The sequence below is a fragment of the Prosopis cineraria genome, unplaced genomic scaffold, assembly GCF_029017545.1.
Source record: "Prosopis cineraria cultivar Desert tree isolate PC_DT_omini unplaced genomic scaffold, ASM2901754v1 PC390, whole genome shotgun sequence".
NCBI classification, from domain to species: domain Eukaryota; kingdom Viridiplantae; phylum Streptophyta; class Magnoliopsida; order Fabales; family Fabaceae; genus Prosopis; species Prosopis cineraria.
Genome location: NW_026555717.1, coordinates 15,476 through 41,780, shown reverse-complemented (window position 1 = coordinate 41,780; position 26,305 = coordinate 15,476). Strand labels below are relative to the sequence as shown.

The window sequence follows — 26,305 nt, the reverse complement described above, 5'->3', positions numbered from 1 at the left end:
ATAGCCTGCGCACGAAACATTGTCTTTGTTTTCTCAAATGGTGACAACTTCAAGCATAAGAATTCAAAATTCCGACCATTTTGTGTAAACCATGACAAAAACTATGATTTTACAACTGTAGCATAAGTCGCGATTGTTTAAAAAAAAAGGGTCACAAATAAGATATGTATCCCTACATGATAGTCTCGAATAAAAAAACACGCGGCTAACAAAAATAAAGTCATTATTGCCACCATAGGTTTTTAAAAATCATGACACTTGGCACGGTTGTATCAGAATAAGAGATGTTTGGAATTGATAATCTTCCCATTGATTCAAGCTTTCTCTTTCGTCATTAGCCTGGCCACTAGGTGATAAAGCCATTATCTTCTCCAATGAATGAAAAAGGAAGTTATTAATGTTCATATAACTATAAATATAAATGCATGCATGTTTTGATTCATGCATACGTAGCAGACTCAGTTACGAATTACGCTTCTTTCTGCATCTTCTTCGGTAATTAGAATAAACAAATCATTTTTTTTTACCCAAAAAAATAAATAAATCATTTATTCACTCTGAAGTGAATTTAATTAAGACTTATTCATTGAATGTTTTCTCAAAAATTAATATTTGCTACATTTACTTATACCAGAAACATTCTGATTAATTATATTCTAAACGAGCATTCCTCTTTCTCTCAGTCCTCAGTATTGCTTTCCGGTTGATGCGGTGACACTGTAAGTCTCTGAGGAAAAAAGACAAAACGGATATTAAATAACAAAAGAGAAAACTTGGAAAGAAAAGACATATTATTGAGATTATCACAGAAGGGTGGAAATAGAAAGAGAAAGATATACCAACGCAAATTCGTTGATATATATATTCCCATAAAGTGAAAGCAATTTATAGCAAACAGATATAAATATATATATATATATATATATGACAATAGTCCACAACAAATTAAGGGGAAGGGAGTGAAGGAGGTCTTGTGTCAGTGTATAAAGAGGTTCTGGGTTTCTGATAATTAAATCCGTGAAGCAAGAGAGAGAAAGTAGGGTTAGACGAAGAGATGAAGAAGAAAATGATGAATATAACAATGGTTTTAGGGTTTGTTTGGTTTGTGTTTCTTTGTCGAGATCATGAGGCGACGAGGATGCCGATGAAAGCTGCACTGCCGCCGTTGGAGGAATTCTCAGGTCACATTCCATTCATTTTTCTTGTTTTGCTTGCTTTCGTTGGATCTGAATATTTTTTATCATTGCTGATTTCTTGCTAGGTAACAAGAGGATAAAAAGAGACAAAATTAAAAAATTGCTGTAATGATATTTCGTCATATTAAGTTTAGAAAAAACTCTAATATTTTTTTTATAAAAATTCGGCTATATTATATATACTTGTTGAAACTTCCCGTGTAGATAACTCTCTTAACATTACTTGAAACTTAATAACAACCCTCTGAACATTTAAATTTATGTACATAACTCACTTGCCGTTATTTTGTCATACTTCTCTAATTGAATATAAAATTGTAATTTAAAGGTTTTATATGCATATGGTTTAAAATCTTTAGGCGTGCATTATTAAAGATTTAAGAAAATTATCTATACAAATAAATAAAATTCGAGCAAATATAAGTATCAGTGAGGTGTCATACAGATACTCCATTTTTAAAGGATGGACTGAAAAATGGCAGAGTTACTACTCCCATAAATTTTAAAGTTTAACGAAAAAATTGTTAAGTTTTAAACATAAGCATGATTATTTGTACGACTCAAAAATTAAAATACTTTTATATTTAGAATAAATTAATTGTCCAGAAATTTTTTTTTTAACAATCATATATGTGTGTGTGTGTACGTACGTACTTTTTATCAATAAAGCAATGCCATATTATTGGTTTTTAGAAATAAGATTTTTCTTTTTTATAATTTCCTTGAAATTTTTTATTAGTAAAGCAGGAATAGTTATTCATAAGATCTTTTATTATTTCTTACACTTTTTGTATACTATTTATAAATAAAAAATATTAAGCATACGTAGCACACGGTCATGGGGGGATCATTGCGTAAATAACGTTTTTTTGTTAAACATAACTGATCTTTTGCCAAATAAATAAATAAATAAGTGCAGTGAGCATATTAAGGCATATACATAAATAGAAGCAAAGTTCGTAATCCAAGTCAAGCATAACGGGTTGGCACAAGAAAATTTGAAAAATTTTAAGACCAAACTTAAGAATTTAGTAATTTTTTATTTATTTCAAGTTTATTCAAATTCAACCTGAATACCTTAATTCTTTTTATTAGTAATAAAATAAAATTAATCATTTGTTTTGAATATTTCTTAAAAAGATTAAGGAAAAATAAACACAAGATGCTACTTTATGTGCTTTCTTTTTTACTCTTTTAATGCTTGATCTCACTTTATAAAGAATAGGAAAATAAAAGCAACAAAAGTTGGTTTAATCGGTAACAATTTGGTCCATAATTTATAAGGCCATGAGTTCAAATCCCTATGAGAACTTTGTTAATGGATAATTTATTAGTATCTCTATAAGTACTCTTTGAAGTTATAGGAGTATGCCTTAATCTTGATGAGTTTTCAATATTTAATTCACATAAAATTTTTGTTATAAACAAAGGAAGAAAAGGTGTATTGTAATGTTATGATGCTTGGAAAAATCTTAATTTTTTTAAGATAAAAATTAAAATTGACTAAAAATAAAATAAAATAATGTTTAACAATTGAAGTTTACAAGCTAGCCTGAATAAGTTTAAAGCCCAAGACATCACAGTCAGACTTAACTATATAAGATTTTTTATATATTTGAGTATTTTTAAGCCTAACTTGAATTGAGCCTGGCTAAACTAAATTCAGCTCGGCCAAACTAAATTCGAATTACCGACTTTAGATAGAAGGAATGAAGCATAAATTCTTATACATGAAATTAACCTTTTTTATAATATTCATTATGATTTATATTTATTACTTAACTATTTTTATTTAATTTATTACTTTTTAAAATGTATGTAGAATAATGTTGAATGCCTATAGAGCTGTCAATAAAGGTTAAGTCCTTCAAACTACCCATTAGGTCCTGTACTTTCTAGGGTCAATCTTGGAAAAAAAAAGTTGAGTTTTACATGAAAGAGCTTTCTTGTTATATGATTAATCTACATTAATATCTTATTGAAATTCCCCCATCTAAAGGGTCCATCTTGAAGTTTATTTCATCACATAAGAGATGTATTTGTGCCTGACAGGAGAAATCATGAGAATTCAATGTTATATAAGAAGAAAAAGTCGTCCAAAAAGAAAGAATTGACAAGAACGGCAAGAAAAATAAACAATCATTCCCATGAGGTTTCATGAGAAGCACACATATAGAAACAGAATGGCTTACTTGCACGACACATCATCATAGGGCCGTCCCTTTTGTTTCCACTCAAAGACTTGCTATCGTCACATGTATCATCGAAATGGATATGGTCCTTGCAAAATCCGTAGTTCTTGTCTGTATAAGAGCATTACTCAACTTAATTACCTTGTGGATTCAATTTTCTTTTTGATCAAAACAGAGATGGGGAATTGTCTTACTCTCCCTTGTGGAACAGGTATCTCCGACAAGGATCAAAGTCTTCCCATTGATAACACATTCAAGCTTCCTGCTCCAATACCAGCCTGGCCACCTGGTAATCATCATTATCTTGTTCAGATTCTTACTTGTCCAAAAACAAAGATGCAAAACACAACAGATGCAGGGCAGTTATATATTATTTGAAATGTCATGACATATCTGACACAATACTTGAAAAATTATCAAACATACATATATAAGCTCTATATTCCATATTTGAAGCATTTATCTGCAAAGCATTGACACTTCAGAAACAAAGTTCTGTCATACCTTAAACATGGATAACACTTACATTAGACATAAGACCACACCCCATGTGTCACAGATTGTGCTTTTGCGTTAGTTTAGAACAAAATATGTTTGAGGTTAAAGCACAATTTGAAGTATGATTTATGTCAAACACTGTCTCATTGGTGAAGGATTATCACCATTTTACATGCAGGTGATGAATTTGCTAGTGGGATAATCAGTCTGGATGAGTTTCAAGTGGCGCAGATTTCAACATTCAACAGAGTATGGACATCCTATGAAGGTGGTCCAGATAATCTTGGGGCTACAATCTTTGAACCAACAGGACTGCCAGAAGGATTTACTATGTTAGGTTGCTATAGCCAACCTAACAACAAGCCCCTTTTTGGATGGGTTCTTGTGGCAAAAGCTAACTCTTCACCTAGCAATCCAGCTCTAAAAGAACCACTTGACTACACTCTGATATGGAGCACCAAGTCTCTCCAAATTAATCAAAATAGTTCTGCCTATTTTTGGCAACCAAACCCTCCTGATGGTTATAAAGCAGTAGGCCATGTTGTGACAACAACACCGGACAAGCCTTCGCTCAATAAAATCCGGTGTGTCCGGGCAGACCTTACTGATCAGATGGAGACATATGCATGGATTTGGGGACCAGGAACATCCAATGACCCAAATGGGTTCAATCTCTATGAAACAAGACCAAGCAACAGAGGGACTAAAGCTCCAGGACTTCTTGTCGGCACATTTCTAGCTCAAAATGGTGGGAATACCAGTGCTATAGCTATATCCTGTTTGAAAAACACCAATGTTAACCTAACCTCTATGCCTAATCTACAACAAATTCAAGCAATAGTCCAAGCTTACTCGCCAGTAATGTACTTGCATCCTGATGAAGAATACCTTCCTTCCTCTGTAAACTGGTTTTTCGCCAATGGAGGATTACTCTATAAAAAAGGAGATGAATCAAATCCTACCCCAATACAACCAAATGGAACTAATCTTCCTCAGGATCCTAATAATGATGGTTCCTATTGGCTGGATCTTCCAGCAGACGAAGACAACAAGGAAAGAGTCAAAAGGGTTATTTACAAAGCTCAAAAGCTTATCTGCACATAAAACCCATGTTTGGTGGAACATTCACAGACATATCCTGCTGGGTATACTACCCATTCAATGGACCAGCAAGAGTACAACTAGAATTCATCACTATTTCATTGGGGACAATCGGTGAACACGTGGGGGACTGGGAACATGTGACACTAAGAGTTAGCAACTTCAACGGAGAACTTAAAAGTCTTTATTTCTCAGAACACAGTGGAGGCACCTGGGTCGATTCCTTCGATCTGGAATTCAAGAACCGAAACAAACCTGTTGCTTATTCTTCGCTTCACGGCCATGCGTTTTACCCCAAAGCAGGGACTAATCTTCAAGGGACCGATGGAGTTGGACTTAGGAACGATACTGCAGAGAGTAATATGGTGGTGGATATGGGGGCAGGGTATGAAGTGATTTCTGCGGAGTATCTGGGGTCGGTGATTGTGGAGCCGCCATGGCTGAACTATTTCAGAGAATGGGGTCCGAAGATAAGTTATGATGTTGCAGAAGAGCTGAAGAAGTTAGAGAAATGGTTGCCTGGGAAGTTGAAGAAGCTTTTGGAGAAGATTGTGAACAGTTTGCCGAGTGAACTGTTTGGTGAGGAGGGGCCCACTGGTCCAAAGGTGAAGTATAACTGGAATGGAGATGAAGCTGTCAGTTGATCCAAGACTTGAAATGTATTTTTTGCTTTTATATATATATATATATATATATATCAGTATTTTATTGCTACTCCTGATGTCTTTTTTAGAAGGCCTTTGTTAAATATTTTGGGAGAATTTTATGGACTACAGTAGTTAGTTATTTACTAATCAAACACATTGAAATTTGAAAAAACAATGCAAGATTTTGGAGTTTTTTTTTGTGGGGTTTTTCTCTCTTCGTCAGTAGGAGTTATTTTACATGATATTTGTGCTGTCTGACCCTCACTTACGAGATTTAAACTCAATAACTATATTTAATACAAATATTAAATATTTATATCATTTAAATCGTTAAAATTCAAATCAACAATTATTAATTTATATTTTATTTAAAATTAATTAATGAATGAGTTTATCTGAACCGTTAATTTATATTTTAACGGCTTAGATGATAAAGCACTCAGTGTCTATATTAAATACAGCCATTAAATTTAAATACTTATTTGCTTGCTTCTATCATGAGAGGGGCATTCAATGTGGGTGATAATTTATTTGATAATTAATATTGAGTTTTGTGACTTCTTCTCTTAGGTTAAGAGGTATAAGAATTTTTCAATATGAACCTTGATGGTTTGGGATAGTTAGTGGGCATCTTATTTTAGACTTTTCAATTTAATATGCGTTAGTTTGCAGCAAAGATAAAGATAAAGATACTTTTTGTTAAGGCCACAACATTATTTGTGCATCATCTAACATGCATTAAATCAATTTAGCATGACTTGTTAACATTAAGAAATTAAGTCTTCTATGAGCTTCTAATGTGTTTTCAAAGTTTTTGGGTCTAACTTAAAAATAACTAGTTGCTGTGGTTCAAAAATAAAATGCTCCCAAATAGATTTTTAAAATTAAGAAATCACTTAAGGCTTGCTAATATTAAAATTTTTTACAACTTTTGACAATTAGTTAAAGCCATTACAAAGTTACAAGACACTTTTTGGAGATTACTTATAAATTAGATTTTACTACTCTTAGTGATTAGTGATGCACTGAGACATTTAAAATTATTAAAAATTAAATATTAAAAAATATTATCTTAATTATATTATATCAACTAATTCTATTTACAAGATGTGAAATGAAATTGTATAAGCAATTACAAATTACAAGTAAATAATTATAACAACAAAATATAAATAATTATATTTCAAAATTTTTAAGTAAAAAATATACATTAATTAAATTATATTAATAATGAAAGATGATTAAGAAAGATATAAAAAGCTTAATATCTTTGTTACTAAAGAAGCACCATAAGAAGAAGTGTTAAATTATATTAATGTTGATGATAATGTTAATGATGATGTTGTTGATGCTGTTGCAAATGTTTTAAGTTTTTTATTTTTCCTGGATTTTTATCTTGTATGCAATAATTTTTTTTTCTGAATTATAAAAAAAGAGATTGATTTTATGATACTAACTTTTGTTTTGCAAATGACATATATGTGTGTGTATGAAATGTTTAGAAAATATACGTAATAAAAAACTTAAATAAAATAAATTTGATATGTTCTGACCAAAAAAAATAAAACAAATTTGAGATGCTGAATAATAAAAATAAATAATAATATAAATAATTTTAAATATATTCAAATAAAAAAAATTAAATGACGAATTGTTCAATTGTAATGCACATTTTAATTTCCATATCATGTACATTATTTACCTCTCTTGAGTCTACATTTGAAATCGATGATGAAGATGGTAATTAGTATTATTTATCATCATGATTAACCAAGTTACGTAAAACTTGATTTTAAAAAAAATAAAAATAATATTTGGTATATTGACTAAAAAATAATATTTCCTCCCTTTAAAAATGTAAAATATTTTTAAAAAATTAAATGTTTAAAAATATAATATATTTTTAATTTTTTAAAGTATAATTATTATTGTTTTTCAAAAATATCCTTATCGTATAAATTACTTTATATTTATTTTAAAGTAAAATACCTTATTAAATAAGAGTAAACATGAAAAGATAGAATTAATTTAAAAAGAAGTAATTATTTTATTAAAATAAAATTTAATTAAAAATACTTTATATTTTTGAACGAAAGAAATATGAATATTTCTATGTATGTATAATGTTAAATACTATATAACCCAACACAATCTGAATATACAAACATCACATAAAATCAAGATAATTATTAACATTTTGTTTTAAACATAATTACTAAAGGAAAAGAACATTTATAGCTTATAATTCAACATTAAAAAATTCAGATATATTATTTTAAAATTAATTATCAATTATTCATAAAACATTTTATAGTTTTTTTATTTTTAATTATAATTATAATTTAAAAAGGAGGTAAAAACTTGGAAGTTCTCTTTTTTCATCGTCACTTTTCCATCCCTCATTCTCTCCTAAAATATCTCAACAAATTATCTTCATTTTCTTTCTCTTCACCCTTGCCATTGAAGAAGACGAAGACCGCGAAGCACCCATAACCACCCATAACGAAGATGATTTTTGCAGATTGAAGATTCCTGTGATGGAGATGATTTCTCCAGAGAAGAAGATTATGAAAACGAACTTGTGGCCTTCGATTAGCCACCTCCAACAAGACCTTGCGATCAGATTCAGCAGCGAATTATGGGAAGAGGAGAGAGTTGTTTTTGACAGAAGAGAAGAGGATAGCATGGGAAGAAGGATTGTCCCGTGGGTAACGAACACTTCTCTGAAGCCGAAAACAACTTAAAGTGCCTCTATTGTTTACGGGTATTTTTTATTGGAAACAATCTTGTCCTAGTCTTCAAATTCATGTTTGAAGGGTACAACTGTTCCAAAAACTAAACCCAAACTCAACCAAATAAAAAGATAATAAACCAAACAACTCTGGGAGAAAGTGCATTTTCAGAAAGTCCTTTTTAGATCTCAAAAGTCCTTTCCAAAGTCATACATTCGAATCAGCGACAATTCAAGGTTAATAAGATTTAATAAGCACACATATACAATAGAGACAACAAGGCATCCTTGCACAACGCATCATTGGGCTGTCTTTTTTGTTTCCACTCAAAAACTTTCTATGGTCACATGCATGTACCATCAAGTGAATATGCTCCTTGCAAAATCCGCCGTTATTGTATAAGAACATTACTCACCTTACCATGTGGATTCAATTTCCTTCTGATAAAAACAGACATGAGGAATTGTCTTGCTCTGCCCTGTGGAAAGGGTATCTCCAGGAAGGATCAAAGCCGTCCCATTGATAACACATTCAAGCTTCCTGCTCCAACACCAGTCTGGCCACCAGGTAATTAATAATCATATATTCATACAGTTGTTTCTCCTCCTTTTTTGCTGTTCGACTTCAGAAACAGGGTTATATCATATCTTAAACATGTATAACACCCCATCTCTCATAGATTGTGCTCTTGTTTAGGATAAAAATTACATATGCGAGTTTTAAGTCCAATTCAAAGCATGTGTTGTGTCAAATATTGTCTCATTGAGGAAGGATTGTTACCATGTTACATGTAGGTGATGGGTTTGCCAGTGGGATTATCAATCTTGGTGAGCTGCAAGTGGCACAGATTTCAACATTCAACCAAGTTTGGACATCCTATGAAGGTGGTCCAGATAATCTTGGGGCCACAATCTTTGAACCCACAGGGCTACCAGAAGGATTCTCTATGTTGGGTTATTATAGCCATCCTAACAACAAGCCCCTTTCGGGATGGGTTCTTGTAGCACAAGCCAACTCTTCAACTTCAACCAGTAACCCAGCTCTAAAAGAACCACTTGACTACAATCTGATATGGAGCACCAAGTCTCTGCAAATTGATCAAAATAGCTCAGCCTATTTTTGGCTACCAAACCCTCCTGATGGCTATAAAGCAGTAGGCCATGTTGTGACCACAATACCGGACAAGCCATCACTCGACAAAATCCGGTGTGTCCGGTCAGACCTCACTGACCAGATTGAGACACATACATGGATTTGGGGGCCAAGAAAATCGAATGACTCCAATGAGTTCAATCTCTATGAAACAAGACCAAGCAATAGAGGAACTCAAGCTCAAGGCATTCTTGTAGGCACATTTCTAGCTCAAAATGGTGGAAATACGAGTGCTTTGGCTATATCCTGCTTCAAAAACACTAACATTAACTTAACCTCTATGCCTAATCTACAACAAATTCAAGCAATAGTCCACGCTTACTCTCCAATCATGTACTTGCATCCCAAAGAGCAATACCTCCCTTCCTCTGTAAACTGGTTTTTCACCAATGGAGGATTACTCTATAAAAAAGGAGACGAGTCACAACCTGCCCCAATACAACCAAATGGCACTAATCTTCCTCAGGATCCTAATAATGATGGTTCCTCTTGGTTAGATCTTCCAGCAGACAGAGACAATAAGGAAAGGGTTAAAAGGGGTGATTTACAAAGCTCACGAGTGTATCTCCACATAAAACCCATGTTTGGTGGAACATTCACAGACATAGCATGCTGGGTATACTACCCATTCAATGGACCAGCAAGAGCAAAAGTAGAGTTCATCCCTATTTCACTGGGGAAAATCGGCCAACACGTAGGGGACTGGGAACACGTGACGCTAAGAGTAAGCAATTTCAATGGAGAACTCAAGAAGGTATATTTCTCACAACACAGTGGTGGTACCTGGGTCGATTCCTTCGATCTTGAATTCAAGAACGGAAACAAACCCGTCGTATATTCTTCGCTTCATGGCCATGCGTTTTACCCTAAACCAGGGCTCAATCCTCAAGGAACCAATAGCGTCGGACTCAGAAACGATACTGCGGAGAGTAATATGGTGGTGGATATGGGGACGGGGTATGAAGTAGTTTCTGCGGAGTATTTGGGGTTGGAGATTGTGGAACCGCCATGGCTGAACTATTACCGAGAATGGGGTCCGAAGATAAGGTATGATATTGCAGAAAAGTTGGAGAAGATGGAGAAATATTTGCCCATGAAGTTGAAGAAGCTTTTGGAGAAATTGGTCAGAAGTTTGCCAAATGAACTGCTAGGAGAAGAAGGGCCCACTGGTCCGAAAGTGAAGAGCAACTGGAATGGAGATGAAGTTGTTCGTTGATGTGAAGATCAGTATAGCTCACTGTTGTTTCATACGAATAGCTGGATTTGACTTTTTCTTTTCTATTTATTTTTTGGGGGAGAATGACAAGTGAAATCCATAAAAATATTAATATCAAATTAAATTTTTTTTTACATTCACGTTCTTAAATTTAATACTCTTTTTTATTTTTAATATTAAAATTTTTAATTTAACATTAACATTTTTATAAGATTCTTATTCATCATTCTTTTTTTTTTTTAACAAGTTGAATTGAATGCAAATGCTATTAGTGATTGTGCCGAGCCAAAACTAATTTTGGGTTAAAAAATAGGAAATGGGGGAATTGATTTTTCTCATTATTTAACAGAAAATCAGAAACTAAAATTAAAACTCATATATATGGTGGAGTTGAGAATTACCGAAAAAACAAACAAAAAAATCATAGTATTTCTTGAAAAATACTAATATATTAATTAACCCGGTAAAATTAGATGCTACGAAAGAGTTCAAAACCTACGTCCTAGGGTCTAGAATGGGAAATTTTCACCACTACACCTAATTTAATTTAAGTTAAAGCCTTACAAATTTTGAAATTTCACTACAAATAGAAATGAGGTTAAAAAACTGATTAAAATAATTTTATTATCTTAATAAAATTTGGTATAGGAACTATTCATATAAAAAAAATTAATAATTGATATATAAAAATTAAAAAAATTAATATAGGTGAAATTCATAATTTTTATTAACAGCATAATATTACTATGAATTTACAACTCTTATTTCACTTGTATTGATTATTTATTTTTTATATATTAATTATTTATTTTTCTTACATGAGTTGTCCATGCGTTTATCTTCATTTATTTATATTTATAGTGTTATTATACTATTAATGAAAATTGTCAATTTCACTAACGTTCGTTGTTTATATTTCATACATCAATTATCAATTTTCCTACATGAATATTTTATGTGCTTAGATTTATAAGGGACAATAAAATTATTTCAATTAAATTTTTAATTTTATTTCAATCCCCATGTACAGTAAAATTTTAAAATTTTAAGAGCTTTAACTAAAATTAAATCTAGTTAAGCAACGCTCACAGAAAGTTTCCCGTCAATAATTGTTTCATTTGGATGCAAGTTGCAATGTGCTTTATAGTGTCCGTTTGAATTTCAATTGAATATAATAAATTATAAAAATAATTGATTAAGTAGTAAATTTTAATCATAATTGATTGTGTTATAATATAATTTATTTGGATACTATTTTTTAAAAATTAATTTTAACAAAATTAAAGATGTTTGGATAATTTAATCAGAATTAATTTTATCTATATAAATTACTATATAATTTAATTCTTAAATATCAAACATCAATTTTTTAAGGATACAAAATTTAAATTTTATTACGAAAAAAAGTTAAGAGAAGAGAATTTGATTTTATTTTTCTTTAATGTTGTGTTTTTTTAATAATTTTTTCTTGGATCTTTTTTATAATTTTTCCCAACACTTTTGATCAATTTTTGGCAAAATGTTGATGGTAGGAGCTTACGAAAAAACATGCCTCTTGCCTCATAATCAATTTTTGACCCTTTTAACTTATTGAGTAAATTAGCTAAAAAAATTAATTTTGAGATAAAAAATTGATTATTTCCTTTATCCAAACACACTGTTTTTGAAACACAACTATTGACTCTTCGTAGGAAGAAAGGTGGGGTCAGGTATCATGTTTTTCGAAGAATTACTTTAAAATCCCCACAACATATTTTCATATTACAAGATCCAATAATAATTAAACAAAGAAGAAGAAGAGGTGGAGCTCATCACAGTAATATAAATTATTTAAATTTTTAATTTAAATAGTTTAAATTTATAATTTTTATTTTTTTATTTAATATTTATTGAAATAAAAATTGTAAAATTTTAGTAAATCAACCTTATTAACCATTTGGATAATATAGATTCAATTTGAACAATCCAATTCTTATTTTGATGAAATAAAATGTAATGGCTATCCAATTTTTTAAAATTTGTTGTCCATATATACATGGAACGGTTTAAATTTAACATTAAATTTTTTAGAATTTTTATTTTAGTAATAATAGTATTAAAATAAAAATAATCTCCAAAGTAACACTTAAAAAAATATATTAGAAAAAAAGTTGTGAGTTAAAAATTTTAAAATTGGATTGTCCAAAATAGTTCTGAATTTTTTAATATTGAATTGAGCCATAAGATTAATTCTATATTGTTTAAATTGATAAGAAAATAAGTTTATTAGATAATTTTTTTATAATTTTTATTTTAATAATTATAAAATAAACAATAAAATAAAACTTGTTAATATCAACCGTTCAAATTATCTTGACAATTTAAATTGCTCATTATGATGAACACGGAAACCGGACGCCACTTCGGCCCAAGTTATCAGATAATTTTACATAAAACTAAACCTACGCATATCATCTTCCTTCTGGTTGCCCTACTTTTTCTTCGTACGTCACCAAATTCATATCGCCTACTGATTTCCCTCGAAGCAGAATTCTTCCTATATATATCGTACATCATCATCACAACAGTACTCTTCGGTTATATTCTCGTAATTCCATGTCATATACTCATATGCATGCAGAATATTCTGACTTGTCTGACATGACAAACTTCCGTTATTAGTTTAATTAGTTAATAGTGTCAAACACAAGGTTTAAGGGATTAGCTTTAAGCTTCGGGAAGTACTGCAAGTCTTAAAAGCATTCATGTATATTGGAGTCAATACTGGCCTAATTATGTTAGAAACCAACGGTACTAATCTTATAGAGTATTAATTAATTTACATTTCATTCAAGTATCTCTTAGTTCTCAATGTTTTCAAGAAAAGATAATTGAGATTGTCACACAGGCATAAGAAAATGAGAGAGAAGAATATACTAAACAGAATCATCAATGAGTCATATTAGAAAGCAATATATAAACATGCATGCACGCAAGCACATTTGTACACACACACATATACTTGACGAAACAAATAAAGGGAAGGATGTGAAGGAGCTCTGATCTCTCTCTCTCTCTCTCTCTCTCTCTCTCTCTCTCTCTCTCTCTCTGAGACACTGAGACACACAAAAGGGGAGATTTCTGAGTTTTGTCGATAATACCATGTGGAGGGAGAGAGAAAGTAGGATTTGGAGAACAAGGACGAAGAAAATGATGAGTATGATGGTTTTAGGCTTTGTGTGTTCTGTGTTTCTATGGGGAGATCATGCGGCGGCGGGGCTACTGGCCGGAGCTGCAGCTGGGAGGTTCAAGGCATTTTCAGGTGAGAATCAGAATCATCAGTAGACTCTGCTATGTATGCTTCGTCATTTACCTGCCTTGTTTTTGTTTGCGAATTTCTTTTATGAAAACTTCTTATGTATGTATGTTGTTGCTTTGTTTGAATTCTGGCTCCAAAGATTCAAGCTCGTCCTATACAGCTAGCAACCTCTATCTTCTTGTGTCTGTTTGAGATTTCTAGGTAGGCAACATGAGGGTTAACAGAGAAAAGATCAGAGAACACGCAAAACAAATTGTGAAATGATATTTCAAAGTATTTATTTTGAAAAACACTTCACTAAAGTTTTTAATAAAAATTTTGGCCCAAAAAAACCCTTTTATCTAATAATATTTTCCCCCAATAGAACAATATCATATTGTTGATTTTTAGAAATAAAATTTTACGCAATAATTTACATAATAAATAATTATTTAAAATCTTTTATGATTTTTACAAGTTTTCACACTTGCTTATAAAATATTAGTTTTATTTAAAATTATAATAAACACTAAAATTAAATGAGGAAAAAGAATGCTTCATTTACATAATGAAAACAATTAAACAAAATTTCAAAATAAAAATAAAAAAGATTGGATTATTAAATAGTGATTGCGATAATATTATAACATTATAAAAAAAATATAATAAATAAATAAAATGAATTAATTTCAGTTCTATTTTTCTCATTTGCTGCTGGTATCACTTTTTACTGACTCATGGATATATGTAACTACTAACTAGAGACATGACCCTTGAGAAGGCTGAGCCTTAAAATTTAAAGTTTTTTGTTTTTCATCTCAACTATTTGAAAGTTTTGAATTTATGATTTAGTTAACAATCAAGAAGCCAAATAAGGTATTCAAAATAAATGTAACGTGCATATTAAGCCATAGGAACACACACACACACACACACACACACACACACAGCCTCAATTTTGTCTCGAAACTTGCATGTTACGCATATACTACAAAATACTAACTGGAAAGAGAACTAAAATGAGTATTCTTGTTCAAGATAATTAGATGCTTTTCATTTATTGCCTTTGACACTTGTTCTAAATCAGAATTTGTAATGAATCAGCCCAAAATCTGGCATCTTGAACGAGAGTTCAGGCTTAACAAGAAATTCAAGAAACAAATGAGTAGCACATCATAAGGTTTAAGATTTTAGACGAATACCTGTAAGGACAAATGGCTTCCTTGCACGAAACATCGAGACAAAATGATCTCATACATATATATAGTCTTTAATCTTTATCGCCATATTTAGCATCAAAGAAATATGCTCCTTATATACTCTCGGATTCCATCTTCTTTTAATAAAAACAGAGTTGGGGAATTGTCTTATCTTCCTTCTGCAAACTGTATCTCAAGCAAAGATCAAACTCTTCCCATTGATACCACTTTCAAGCTTCCTGCTCCAACACCAGTCTGGCCACCAGGTAATAACCATTATCTTCATTTTGTCTTCTCTTTCCTCTCTTGATGTTCAAACTGTTCCTTGTTCAAAAGCAGAGATATAGAATTAGAACACAGCAGATTCCTTAATCTGATACAAGCACAATTTGGAATGTAAATGACGAAGTGTCCGACACAAGCACACTTCAGCTTCATATTCCACACTCGAAGTATCTCTGTGCGAAGCACTGATACTTCAGAAGCACTTGTATGATGCTAAGTGCTTCGTTATACTTTCGGACAAAGTTAGATTCAAGCATAAATTGAAGTGCTGTGATATGTCAGATACTGTCAAAATTTATCATACTTGACCGATGCTGCTACATTTAGCCAATTCTTGTTGGTGACGAATTACTCCTTTGCATTTAGGTGATGGAATTGCCAGTGGGACCATCAATCTGGGTGACATACAAGTGGCTCAGATTTCAACATTCAACAAAGTATGGAGATCCTATAAAGGTGGTCCAGATAATCTCGGGGCTACAATCTTTGAACCAACAGGACTACCGCAAGGATTCTCTATGTTAGGTTACTATAGCCAAGCTAACAACAAGCCCCTTTTTGGATGGGTCCTTGTGGCCAAAGAGAACTCTTCAACCGGTAAGCCAGCACTGAAGAAACCACTTGACTACACTCTAACAGGGAGCACCAACTCTATGCAAATTAATCAAAATAGCCACGCCTACTTTTGGCTACCCACCACTCCTGATGGCTATATAGCAGTAGACCAAGTTGTAACCACCACACCTGACAAGCCCTCCCTCGATAAAATCTGGTGTGTCCAGTCAGACCTCACCGATCGGATTGACACATATAAATGGATTTGGGGACCAGGCAGATCCAGTGACTCTAATGAGTTCAATTTGTATGAAACAAGACCAAGCAAAAGAGGGATTAAAGCTCCAGGAGTCCTGGCAGGTACATTTCTAGCTCAAAATGGTAGAAATACCAATCCTCTGTCGATATCTTGTTTGAAAAACATCAATGCTCACATACTCTCTATGCCTAACTTACAATAAATTCAAGCAATAGTTCAAGCTTATTCTCCAATCATGTATTTACATCTTTATGAAAAATACCTACCTTCCTCTGTAAATTGGTTTTTCAATAATGGAGGATTCCTATATAAAAAAGGACATGAATCAAAACCTACCCCAATGCAACTAAAATGGCACTAATCTTCCTCAGGATCATCGCAGTGACAGTTCCTATTGGCTGGATCTTCCAGGAGACGAATCTAACAAGGAAAGACTTCAAGGGGGTGATTTACAAAGCTCACAAGCTGACCTGCACATAAAACCCATGTTTGGTGGAACTTTCACAGACATAGTTTTCTGGTTATACTACCCATTCAATGGTCCTGCAAGAATAAAAGTAGAATTCATCACTGTTTCACTGGGGAAAATCGGCGAACACTTGGGGGACTGGGAACACGGAACATTGAGAATCAGTAATTTCAATGGAGAACTCAAACGAGTTTATTTCTCAGAACACAGTGGAGGTACCTGGGTTGATTCCTCAGGGCTCAAATTTAAGAACAGAAACAAACCCATCGTTTATTCTGCACTTCACGGCCATGCGTTTTACCCCAAAGCAGGGCTTCATCTTCAAGGGACCGATACAACTGCGGAGAGTAATGTGATTGTGGATATCGGGGTAGGGTATGAAGTGATTTCTGCGAAGTATTTGCGGTCAAAGATTGCGGAGTCGCCATGGCTGAACTATTTCAGAAAATGGGGTCCGAAGATAAGCTATGATATTGCAGAAGAGCTGGAAAAAGTGAAATGGTTGCCCGGGAAGTTGAAAAAGCTTCTGGAGAACATTGTGATTAGTTTGCCTGGTGAATTGTTGGGAGAGGAAGGACCAACTGGGCTGAAGGAGAAGAGCAACTGGAATGGATTTGAAATTGTCAGTAATCATCAATAATGTACATATATAGCAATTCACACAACTCGTGAATGCACGAAAACATGTTTAGGTCAACAGGTTCTTACGGCTGACAAAGCCAATAGTGCTTGGGACGTTTTTTTTGTTTTTGTTTTTCCTTTTCTTTTCTTAAGTTTTAGTTAATGTTGCCCAAAAAATTAAAATAAAAAAGATATTATAAAAAAAAAGGAAGAAAAAAAAAAAAGAACATGTTTAGTTGATGCATTCTCATGAACATCAGTATCTTCCACAAATTTGAATAGAACGGAAATAATGATTAATTGCTTCCAGCCAAAGTTTTTCCTTTTTCAGGTCAGAAATAAAACACACTTCGCACTCCTCTATTTTCTATGCTAAAATATGCTTTTATTCTCCATCTTTTTGTAAGATTTTAATTTAATTCTTTAATTTTATAAAATATTTTTTAGTTAAAGGCAGGAATTAAGGGCAGATCTAAAGGCTGAGCTTGAAAGCTATATTTAGATAAGAATTCAAGCCCTCCAAACCATATTCTCCTAAAAATAGATGCTTTTTTAAATATTATATCATTAAAATAATTGATGTTAGATTTTTTACCATTTATTTTAACATGATATTGGCAGATTTTTTATTAATTTTTTAAATATGATTATTTTGTTAAGTCCATTTCTTGATTTTTATTAATGTTGTATTTTATGATATATAAGTTTTTATATTTATCAAATTTAATAGGATCGATCTTAATTGAAAATTTCTATCTTTATTTTAAAACTTGATTAAGATTCTACGTCTAAATTTATATTTTTTTATTTTATTAAATTTTTAAAAATATAAAATGGGCATACAGGCTCAACCCTGAGCCCTTTAAATAAATGCCGAGCTCCAAAAATTGATCATTTTTTGAGAAACCGAGTTCAAGAGTCTAAGTCTTAAAGGATTAGGCCCATAAAGGCCAACCTCTATACTTTTAGTCCTCTAACCCAAACATTATTATTTTAAATGATTATTTAATATTTTTATTTTAAAAAAATTAAACTTAATATATCAACATTTAAAAATATTTTATCAATATTTAAAAGTTTGATGTAAAAATTTATTAGAATAAAATTAAAAATATTAGAATTAAAAGACTAAAAATACGCTTTATAAAGTTAAATGACTAAAATAAAATTTTATATAAAGTTAAAGATTTAAATATATTCTTTAGCCTATTTTTTATGAATCTTTTAATTAAATCATTTAATCTCATAAATTATAAAAAGTGGTTAGAATTAGTTAAATTTTTTTATATTTTTCAAAAATTACTAAAACATTGTAATACTATCCTTAATTATTTTTTTGGAAATTGTCTTAGAGAGGGGGGATATTTTCATAATAGGTATAAAAAAGCTTTTTTTTAATACTCTTAAATGTTTTGCTATTTTTTTTAATAAATGGTTTAAATGTGAAAAATGTCTTACAGGGAGGAAAGAAAGAGAATGAAAAAATGCCAAAAAAAACAAAGGCCCAAATCCAAACCCCTTCAAAAAAGTTCTTAAAAAAAGAGGAACCCAAAAGCCCTAGGGCTCTATATATATAATGATACACCAAAGAAAGCCCAATGATAACACCACATCAAACCCTAACCTTAAGCTGCTAATAAATTTCAAAAATGGGGATTACCTTTGTGCAACAAATAGCTCGGTGAGAGAACTACAACCACTGCCCAAAAGCAACACAATTTTCTCGTGGAAACCTCAATTTTTGCATTGGATACGATATACAAATGGAGGAATTCATTATTCTCAACTTTTTCCTAAATAGAAATTGAAATTGAAATGTAAAGTTTAGAGAATATATAGGGATCAAGAATATCTCGATCAAACATAAATATCTGATTTTAATAATTTAAATTATAATCCAAAATGTTAAAAGCATTGATGTGAAACTGGACCAGTCCGACTGCTGCTTGTTAAATAAAATAGCTTGATCCAACTAATTGAGCTAATTTAGCATTTGAACCAAATTAACCCGAGCAGTTTTAAGAGAACTAAAGTTAACCCCAAAAACTGGAGTAGATCAACCTAGTCCAAGCCTAAAAAATAAAAAGAAAAAGGAAAAGGAAACTAAGACTCAATTGCTTACATTAACAATTTTTTTCTTCTAATATCTAGTTCTCTTTTATCTTTTCTTCTTTAATTTAATCTTTCCTTCACAATCCATGCTTAATCTTTGATTTCTCCTCTTGCTTCTACTTCCAACTCTAGCTAGCAATTCAACTTTTAGTATCGAGATTGAAAGCTCATGAGTCATGATATAATGACGTGCCTTCAGCTCCAACATTTTGCTTCAATATACTCTAGCAATCCAGGCATCTAGTCTTTTACATTGAGATCCCAAGCAAGTTCAACAAATTAACGTATATATATATATATATATATATTTGTGTATATAAATATTATTTTTATGTCATTGATTTGACTGTCGTTCTAATGAGGTAAACCCAAAAAACTACAAGCTGTTGCTTTTTCCAGTTTGATGTCCAGTCCAAATTTAAAAATATTGATTCAAAGTGTTTCCCGAAATGAAGAGAAGAGTTACTATTCCTCTCACGTAGTCACAAGGGTAGAATTCACTCTTTTTCATATTATATGTGAAACTTAACTATGTATCTTATGCACTTCTCAAAACAAACTAAGTTAAGAGTTAGTAATTTGTGTGAGTTGGATTTATTCAAGTTAGATTTAATTTGAATCGATTTGAATAAGCTTGAGTTTATATTAAAAAATTTAAATAGCCAAACCTGGTCCTAATCTCTTTGAGTTTTGTTAGGGGCCATTTAGGCCAAAGTGAATACTCAATTTTTTGATTTTCTTGTAAAATTTAATTTTTTTACTTTAAAATTTATTATTTTATTTTATACAAAATTTTAAAAATATTTTGGGGATATCTAAAAAATGTAGAAGCTAAGACTCAATTTTTTTTAACAAAATTGTGGATATTAATGTTTAAAAATCAAGATTAAAATGCATTTTCAATATTATTTTGAGATATTTTATAGATTAGAAATAATAAAAGTATAACAATGAGAACTTTTTTTTATTTTTTAAGAAAATGTCAATAATAATATACTCAAATATTTGGTCTCTCATTATAAAATAAACTAAAATTTAAAGAATTAATTAATATTTAATATCTTTTTTTATATTTTTTGAAACGTAAAATTTTGTTTGTGTATTGCTTAAATTTTTTTAAGTTTATTTAGACTAGCCCAAACATTAAAAAATTATTTTGCTAAGCCAGTCCCTAAATATTTTGTTGACTTATATGTTTTGGCTTATCTATTATGTTTAATTTGAATTACCAACTCTAACTCTAGCAAACCCTCTTCAGCTATGTTATATGTCTAGTTTTCAAATATTCATGGGATCATTTTAGATTTTTAATTTATTTCTTTGATAGCATAATACTTCATGAGCAATAATTATATGGTCATGGAATAGCCTTCTTAAAGCAAATGATCTCTTAGTCAGCAGAAACAAAGCTTGTCAAGACATATTTCTTTATATTTGCGAGGATTTTAGCTATGTATAATCTTCTGTGAGTTTACAAAGTCATTAATGTGTTAGGTATATATAGTTATATACACGGCATGTACTGATCTAGAACTGATGACTTACTAATTAGTACGAACAAGATTTCAATTTCCATCCGCATCATTATTATTACACCACAGATTAAACCTAATCTACTTGATAATTAGACTGTTGAATTCAAAAGCCATTCGTCAATAAAACATAATTTCTTCACCAACAAACATTATTACACCACAAAGCTAATCCACTTTATTAGACTAATTAGGGTGGCCTTGAAATATTTTTATGGCGCCACCCTAAGTCTTTGGTATATATAGAGCAATAGAGTATCATCGTATGTACTCTTTTTTAAATTCTATTGCTATCCTCCTGGAAATTTTGGGATATTAGTTTTGTGTTGGACTATTTTTATCAATGGCAATCTCATGGACATTTCAAGAATGCTTTTAACAATTTGATTTAATATAACTGTATATTTCAAGACTTGAATTCAAAATTTGAAGATAAGTTGATTTAACTATATTTATCAGTCTATCATCCTACGTATTCTTGAGTTGATGATTCAAGCTCTAATTCTAATACATTTTTTGATCCAATAAGTTTATAAGAAAATTACCTTTTGATTCATTACAAAACATAATCAAATATAAAAATACTAATAAAAATATCTATTGATTAATTTTACTAAACACAAATTAATTTTTTTATAATACTCTTCACTAATTTAAAAAGAAAAAATTATGTATAAGTTTTTTGGAGTAAACTTGTTTATAAATAAGTCTTTGCAAAATTCAAATATTACAATCAAGTCCGTTAAGACCTAAGTGTAATTTAAAATTAAGGTGTAAAAATGATAATATCCCTATCAAAAATATATTACATTAATCAAATAATTTACAACAACTTTATCAATGATCTATAACTATTATTTTAATTTTTTATAACTGTAACTTTATATATTCAATAATTAAATTGATAATACATTATAGCATTAATGCTAACTAGATTTTTATACCCGTGAGATGCATGGGATATTAACTCTCATTTAATCTTTTCTTTAAAAAATGTAAGTTATTTTTTGAGAGTTTGGATATTAAAAAATGTAAGCATTTTTAGTATTTCAAGGTGTAATTATTATCTTTTTTAAAAAAATATCCCTAATGAATAAACCATTATATTTTAGAGTGAAATATCATATTAAATATGGGATATATATATGAATAGATAGTATTAATTTGAAGACAAATAATTACTTTATTGAAAGATAAGATTCAATTAAAAATATTTTATATTTTTTAATAGAGAGAGTATAATATAAAAATAAGCTCAAATTTGGGTGACATTAGAATAAGAATTTTATACTTTAAAATAATAATTTATATTACTTATTTTGGATTTTAAAAAATTATAATTTATATTTTAGATAATGAATATATAAATTTATTTTTTTAAAAAAATAAGAAATGAGTTTCTAGGCTCAGCCCTAAACCTGTTTAATAGATATTGGTTTCAATAGATAGATAATTTTAAGGTGAAAGGTTTTAGGGGCATGAGTTCAAAAGAGCCATGTTTAGTTATTTAGTTAATTATAAGATGAAAGCCTTTAGGAGCATGAACCCATGAGAGCCAAGTCTAATTGCTTTTCAATTTTGTATGTTAAAAGTTATTTCAATTAGCAATATTTTTATTATGATCTATCTTTTTTTTTTACATCATGAAAGAATAAATAATTTATTTTATTATATAACTTATTACCTTTTACATGTTGAAAATAAGTATCAAATTATTTATGTTGAATTTATTATTATGTATAAATTAAAAGGTAAAAAAATTTGCAATTTGTTCTTCGCTACGTAAAAAAAAAATATAGATCCTAATTTTTTTATTAATTGTACAATTTTCTAAAAAAATTAAATTTTACAAATTGATCATAACAGGTAACAAAATTCAAAAGAATAAATGATATGTATTACGCATGCCATGAATCAAATTATTATTATATATAAGTTTCATATTTATCATTTATTTTCTTGGAATTTTTTAAATTGAGATCCATTAATTTTCATGAGGTATTTCTTTTTTGTATAAAAACAAAAAAGAAAAAGTAAATTGTGACACACACACTCCCTCCATCTTAATTTGTAAGGCATATTTGGAGATAATTTAGTATCTGAAAATATAAAATATTTTAAGATTTTCATTAATTATACTTGTTTAATATTAACCTTCCATCTTTATTATATTTCATTATCTGTTTATGTTTCACAAGTAAATTTATATGAAAAAAAGTTTATTTTTAAAAATTTATATTTTTGCTTTAATATAATAAGATTGTAAAATATATTTAATATACATAATTTTGTAAAAAAAATATCTTATAAATTACTTCCTCTAAACCATAATATATGGAATTGGTAATTACTTTATGATTCTAAAAAATATTCAGTACATATTTTCAATTTTAACCTTATTAAATACTTTAGATAAGTGCCTTAATAATGACAATTAAAATTTTAATACATAATTTATTTTCAAAAGTATAATAAATGAAGTAGATGTATAGTTAAAAAATAATTATAAAAATTATCAATACCCTGTATTTTAAATCAAATAAAACTTTTAAAAGATGTTATAATGTTATATATTGTGATATGGAAAGAATATTTTTTAATATTTATTCCATATTCATCGCTCATTTTTCCTTTGAATCCCATACCCACTTTTTTTATTTATAAAATCTATATAATCTTTTATTTTTTATTTACTAAATAATAATTAAAAAATTACTATAAAAATAAAAATATTGGTTGTAAAAAATAAAGAAAGAGGTCGGACACTGATTACATTAGAGGGTAGATTTGTTTAAAAAAATGGGCCCACCGCTTTGCATGTAGAAAATTTTAAAAGCTAGGTCGTACCGCTTTACAAGTAAAAAAATATTTAAAAAAAAAAAAAAAGGTCCTGTCATTTACTGTTCAAAGAAATGTTGTTCTCTAATAATATTAATGCATTTTAATGTACCAAAAAAATATTAATGCATTTTACATTGTAAGTAAATTATGTATAACTATTTTTTACTAATTTATAATTATTATTTTAATATTTTACAGTCATAACTTCAACTATTTAATAGTTAAATTGATTATATATTTTTAACAAAGTTTAACTCATTAATATTTATTATTATCTTTTAATAATTTATAACTATCACTTTCTTAATGAAATTTTTTTTAAAAAAAAACCAGGTCTTGCAATTTACTGTTCGAAGAAGAACTGTTGTTCTATAGTAATATTGATGCATTTTACAATATAATTAAATTATGTATAATTATTTTTTTAATAATTTACAATTATTATTTCAACATCTTACATCTATAATTTTACATATTTAATAATTAAATTGATCATACATTTTTAATATATTTTAACACATTAATATTTACAACTACTTTTTAATAATTTATAATTATTACTTTAATATTTTATAATTGTATCTTTAACATTTTTAATAGAAGCAATGTTGTTTTTCTACTTTAATTTCAAATTACACTGAAGTTTTAAAAAATCTGACTGTGGTTTTTAAATTTTATGGTACTCATTTGTAAATAAGTTTGTTCCACATGATTTATATAATTTTTCTATTCAAAAACATTTATTTTATCTTTTATTCTTTTCCATTTTAAAATTCCAAACTTTTGTTTGGGATCTTATTTTAAGTTGGAGCATGTATATTGCCACCATTCTTGAGGATTTTTTTTTGTTAATTTATTCTTTGATGAATATTTAATTTGCTTGCAACTTTCAATTTGCAAAACTAATGTATGATAAATTACTTTTTTTGTCACAAACATATAGCATCCAGAACTGCAACGCAAATTTATATTCAAATATTATCAACGTATTTCTTAATATAATGTTTTTTATTCATATGATTTATAAAGCCTTATTTAAGGTGAGTAATAAATTTATTTATTTTTCATTCAACTCAATTATTTGTTTTTTATTAAATCAAGGAAATGAGAGCCGGCCCTGTTTTTCCAAATTATAGAAACAAAGTAGTGCAAGTTCCCATTTTTTTTTTTTTTTGGGGGGAAAATGTTTATGAAAGACAATTCTTCCACGTCAAAGAAAAATCATGAATAATATATTGGGAGGCCGGCAACTGATAATTTCGATGCCTTTAATGAGACGAAAACAACACTCCAAGGCTATGTTTCAAAATTTAAATCATTCATTAAACTATACGAAAGTAGTTCATAACATAATAACTGAATTGTATATTAATTGACTCAAATTTATTAATTTCTTAAAAAATTATTTAACATAATTTTTATAAAAAAATTCACATGAAGCTTAGATTATCTATTATGCTAGCCAATTAATGGCCTGTTCATTTAATATTAAAAAATAAATAATTTCTAAGTAGTTTAGAGATTTTATAAAAAAATATTTATTTTGTAGAAATTTTATAAAAAGAAAAAAATATTTTATATTTGGTTACAATAATTAAAAAAGTGATTATTAGTTAATTATTTTTAATTTTTATCATATCTTCCTTAATTTTTATTTTATAAAAATAATTTATTATTATATTATTTTAAAAACTTATTATATCTTTGCGCATCCCCCTCTTTAAAATATACTCTCTTATCTACCGCATTAAATTATTTTTAGAAGTTACTTAAAGTAACTTCTTAAAATAAACAGAAATATGTTTTTTTTCTTAATTTTGAGTATTTTCAAAAGTTCAATAGACATATTAAAAACTCAAAAAATATATTTTTTAAAAAAATAAGTAATTTTTTTTATGAAATAAGCTAAAACAAACGGCCCCTAAAACTCTACCACATTTTCTAGAAGAACAAATGAGGACTCAAGAAAGGTCTCGGTAATTAATCATTTTAATAATACAAGTTACTTGTTTTGTGTCAATCACATTATTGAATGCCTTGGTTGTTCTTAACGCGATTTGCTAGAGGATTACGTTTTAATGCTTTTGTTGCTTTTATTGCAAAATAATGTTTTCAAGGATCATAAGAAATTTTATTATGCAAACAAACAATGATCTCAGTGAATTTTATTATGCAAACAATGATCTCGGGAAAACTCTCTGTGTGTGTGTGTGTGTGTGTGTGTGTGTCTGTGTGTGTCTGTGTGTGACAGATTCAAGAGCTAATGCTTGAGAAATTAAAATTACTTTTTTTTTGAATATAAATGATAAGCTGTTGAGATTTAATATCACTTTGATACAAATATAATTTTCGTTCTTATCAATGTCTCATGTTCTTGTTCTTACCATACTGAATATATATGTTCCATTGTCATAAATATTG

General features: G+C 29.3%; 1 protein-coding gene and 2 pseudogenes across 1 annotated transcript; all 3 read left to right on the top strand.

The window, feature by feature from the left end:
• Positions 1 to 3,568: 3,568 nt before the first annotated feature.
• On the top strand, positions 3,569 to 5,730 carry LOC129296707 (hypothetical protein At1g04090-like; annotated as a pseudogene).
• A 2,962-nt stretch (positions 5,731 to 8,692) lies between these two features.
• LOC129296710 (hypothetical protein At1g04090-like) lies at positions 8,693 to 10,867 on the top strand. The gene is made up of 2 exons (XM_054935287.1): positions 8,693 to 8,933; positions 9,161 to 10,867. Exons 1-2 carry the CDS (start codon positions 8,714 to 8,716, stop codon positions 10,732 to 10,734), a joined length of 1,794 nt encoding a protein of 597 aa, XP_054791262.1. The 5' UTR covers positions 8,693 to 8,713; the 3' UTR covers positions 10,735 to 10,867.
• A 4,938-nt stretch (positions 10,868 to 15,805) lies between these two features.
• Positions 15,806 to 17,636, top strand: LOC129296712 (hypothetical protein At1g04090-like; annotated as a pseudogene).
• Positions 17,637 to 26,305: the final 8,669 nt, after the last annotated feature.

Bases quoted from the DNA above. Each gene is read 5' to 3' on its own strand.
- LOC129296710 (XM_054935287.1), top strand. From the start codon at position 8,714: ATGCATGTACCATCAAGTGAATATGCTCCTTGCAAAATCCGCCGTTAT. The intron at 8,934-9,160 runs GTAATTAATAAT...TGTTACATGTAG, and splicing joins AACACCAGTCTGGCCACCAG to GTGATGGGTTTGCCAGTGGG.